General features: G+C 49.0%; 1 protein-coding gene across 1 annotated transcript in view; it reads left to right on the forward strand.

Moving 5' to 3' along the window:
• The window catches only part of slc6a8 (solute carrier family 6 member 8), a gene marked incomplete in the record, with an annotated part of 13,753 nt that overhangs the window by 2,145 nt on the left and 8,782 nt on the right, over nt 1–2,826 (forward strand). The window contains 2 exon segments of the mRNA XM_037974475.1: nt 704–974; nt 1,058–1,190. Of these exon segments, the coding sequence (XP_037830403.1) occupies nt 704–974; nt 1,058–1,190 (404 nt within the window).

Raw genomic sequence — 2,826 nt, forward strand, 5'->3', positions numbered from 1 at the left:
TCAACACCTTGGCTGCGCCTAGAAATTCTGTCCATAAACGTTATGAACAGAATCGGTGACAAAGGGCAACCTTGGCGGAGTCCAACTCTCACCGGAAACGAGTCCGACTTACTGCCGGCAATGCGGACCAAGCTCTGACATCGGTCATAAAGGGACCTAACAGCCCGTATCAAAGGGCCTGGTACCCCATACTCCTGGAGTACAGGAGTATGGGGTAGTGGGAGTACAGCAGTTTATGTTTGCATCCTAATTAGGACTTTTAGCCCAAAGAGAAACTGTCTGCAGGAAGTCTGTGGCTGAGCGGCTGTTTGTTATCGTAACCATAGCTCTGAAGAATTTACAACCGTTGCACGCGTCGCGTCACGTGTGAAGGATCAAACTCAGCCGGGGGACGGCAAACATTCCAGTTAGGCTGAAAAGAAAAGGTTTGTTGGTTTTCCGGGTGAAGTCCAATCAGGTTGAAACTTATTTTTACACAGTGATTAAAAACAACCATAATGTTGTCAACTGAAATCAGATATTAAAGCCTGCTGCATTGCATTCTGGGACATTTATCCCAGCATCTCCGGTGACTGAATTCAAACACAAATGTGTGAAAACTGGAGGACCCGCGAGCAGCAGCAGGTTCTGATGGACCCGCAGGTCCAGTTTGATGGAGGACATATCAGCAGAGATGATTGTCCTGCTCCTCTGCTCTCTGCAGGTCTGGGTTACGCCTCCATGGTGATCGTGTTCTTCTGCAATACCTACTACATCATGGTTCTGGCCTGGGGGTTCTACTACCTGATCAAGTCGTTCAGCTCCACCCTCCCGTGGTCCAACTGCGACAACGTGTGGAACACGCCCAACTGCCTGGAGAACTTCCACCACCAGGACTGCAGGAACGCCAGCCTCGCCAACGCCACGGTGGGCGGCGGCAACATGACCTGCGCCGACCTGGCCGACGCCCACTCGCCCATCATCGAGTTCTGGGAGTGAGTTGTGCCTGCGGGTCGGGCCGGGCAGCGCCGTTAGCAGACGTGGTGCTGATGGTGGCTTGTGTGTTGTCTGTGTGCAGAAACAAAGTTCTGAACATCTCGTCGGGTCTGGACCAACCCGGGCAGATCAACTGGGAGCTCATGTTGTGTCTGATGGCCGTCTGGGTTCTGGTCTACTTCTGCGTCTGGAAGGGAGTCAAATCCACCGGGAAGGTAGGACAGGAAGTAGATTCTGACTTCCTGCTGCTTCGTTTCTCTTTTTCTTCTTCTACTCATTTAGTGCAGGGGTCTCTAACCCTGCTCCTCAGGGCCTCCATCCTGCAGGTTCTCCTTGTTTCTCTGCTCCAACACACCTGATTCAGGGTTAAATCACCTCTTCTTGTTCTGCAGAAGCCTGTTAATCACTGATTCAGATCAGGTGTGTTGGAGCAGAGGAACAAGGAAAACATGCAGGATGGTGGCCCTGAGGACCAGGACTGGAGACCCCTGGTTTAATGGGTTCTCGTTCATTAGCTTTTCTTTCATATTTGTTATTTTTATTCTTTTTCTCTGTTTATGTTTACTTGTTTTATTCATCGTTTCCCAGATGGGATGAAGGCACATGAAGCCAAAATGTTTCTGACTGAAGCTTTTTGTTCACAGATAAAACATCCAAATAAAGATTTAAACAAACTGAAGCATCCAAGTAAAGACAACATGTAATAAAATCAGTAATCTGTTGAGATTAAAAGTTTAAATCTTTAATAAATGACAGAAGACAGAAAAGTCATCAGATTGGGCAACAAAGTTCAAACAATAAGAATGTTTTCAATTCTCAAATAAAAATGATTTATAATTATATTTCTTTTAATTAACCTAATAAATCTGTGTGGAGAAAAAAAGTTTGGAATTCTGGGTTTAATAAGGAAAACATCTGGATTTGATCAGAAACATGTCCTGAAAAAAATGCCGAACTGTCCCTTTAAAGCTGTGACTCACTGGCTGAGGTCACAGCGTTGCCCTGACGACGGTGGGAGGTGTGTGAGGTGGCGGGCTGTGATTGGCCGGCCTGACTGCAGTGGGACGTGAGCGGAGCCACAGTGCAGGAGGACCTTGGAGGAGCAGCTGCAACAGGTGGAGCAGCTGGAGCAGCTGTAGGTCCAGCTGCTCCAGCTGCTCCACCTGCAGCTGGAGTAGGTGTTCCTCCGAGGTCCTCCTGCTGCAGCAGCAGCTGCTCCCCCTGCTCCCCCTGTTCCACCTGCTCCACCTGCTCCAGCCCCAGCGTTTTCTCTCCTCTGAGCTCCGTCTCCAGGCTGCGACAGGAAGCAGTTTCCTTCAGGCAGAGAAGGTTTCAGGGACGCTGAGTCAGCAGGACTTCGATCCGACGTCTTGTCTGTGGACACCTGAAGACGAACACGGTGAAAACCTGAGGCCTGAATCTGAGTCCTGATTCAGGCCAAAACCTTTCTAGATTCAGAAACTCATGAAGCCACGTGTGAAAACAGAAAGCAGGGATGATGTTTGGGAGGCTCTTTGGTTTCAGCTCCACCTGTTTCCTTCACCTCAGGTCAGCTGATAGTCGAGGTCAGATTATTGGAAGGCGCCCCTGCGGCGCTCCCACGCCTCTCAGGACCTACAGAACCTGAGCTGAGGGTTATTTTCTACACCAGCTTCGTTTGGAGAAAATACTTTTAGGATTGGAAAATAAAAAGTGAGTTCCTGTGAGACCCGAAAAGAGAGTGAAGGATTGTGGGTAAAATAAATGATTGGATTGAAACTGATCTCTGAGTCCGGCTGCTTTCCATGGTGCTGAAACATTCCTCCTGTGTGTGAGAGGGTGTGTGTGTGTGTGTGTGTGTGTGTGTGTGTG

Source organism: Kryptolebias marmoratus, unplaced genomic scaffold, assembly GCF_001649575.2.
Source record: "Kryptolebias marmoratus isolate JLee-2015 unplaced genomic scaffold, ASM164957v2 Scaffold73, whole genome shotgun sequence".
NCBI lineage: Eukaryota > Metazoa > Chordata > Actinopteri > Cyprinodontiformes > Rivulidae > Kryptolebias > Kryptolebias marmoratus.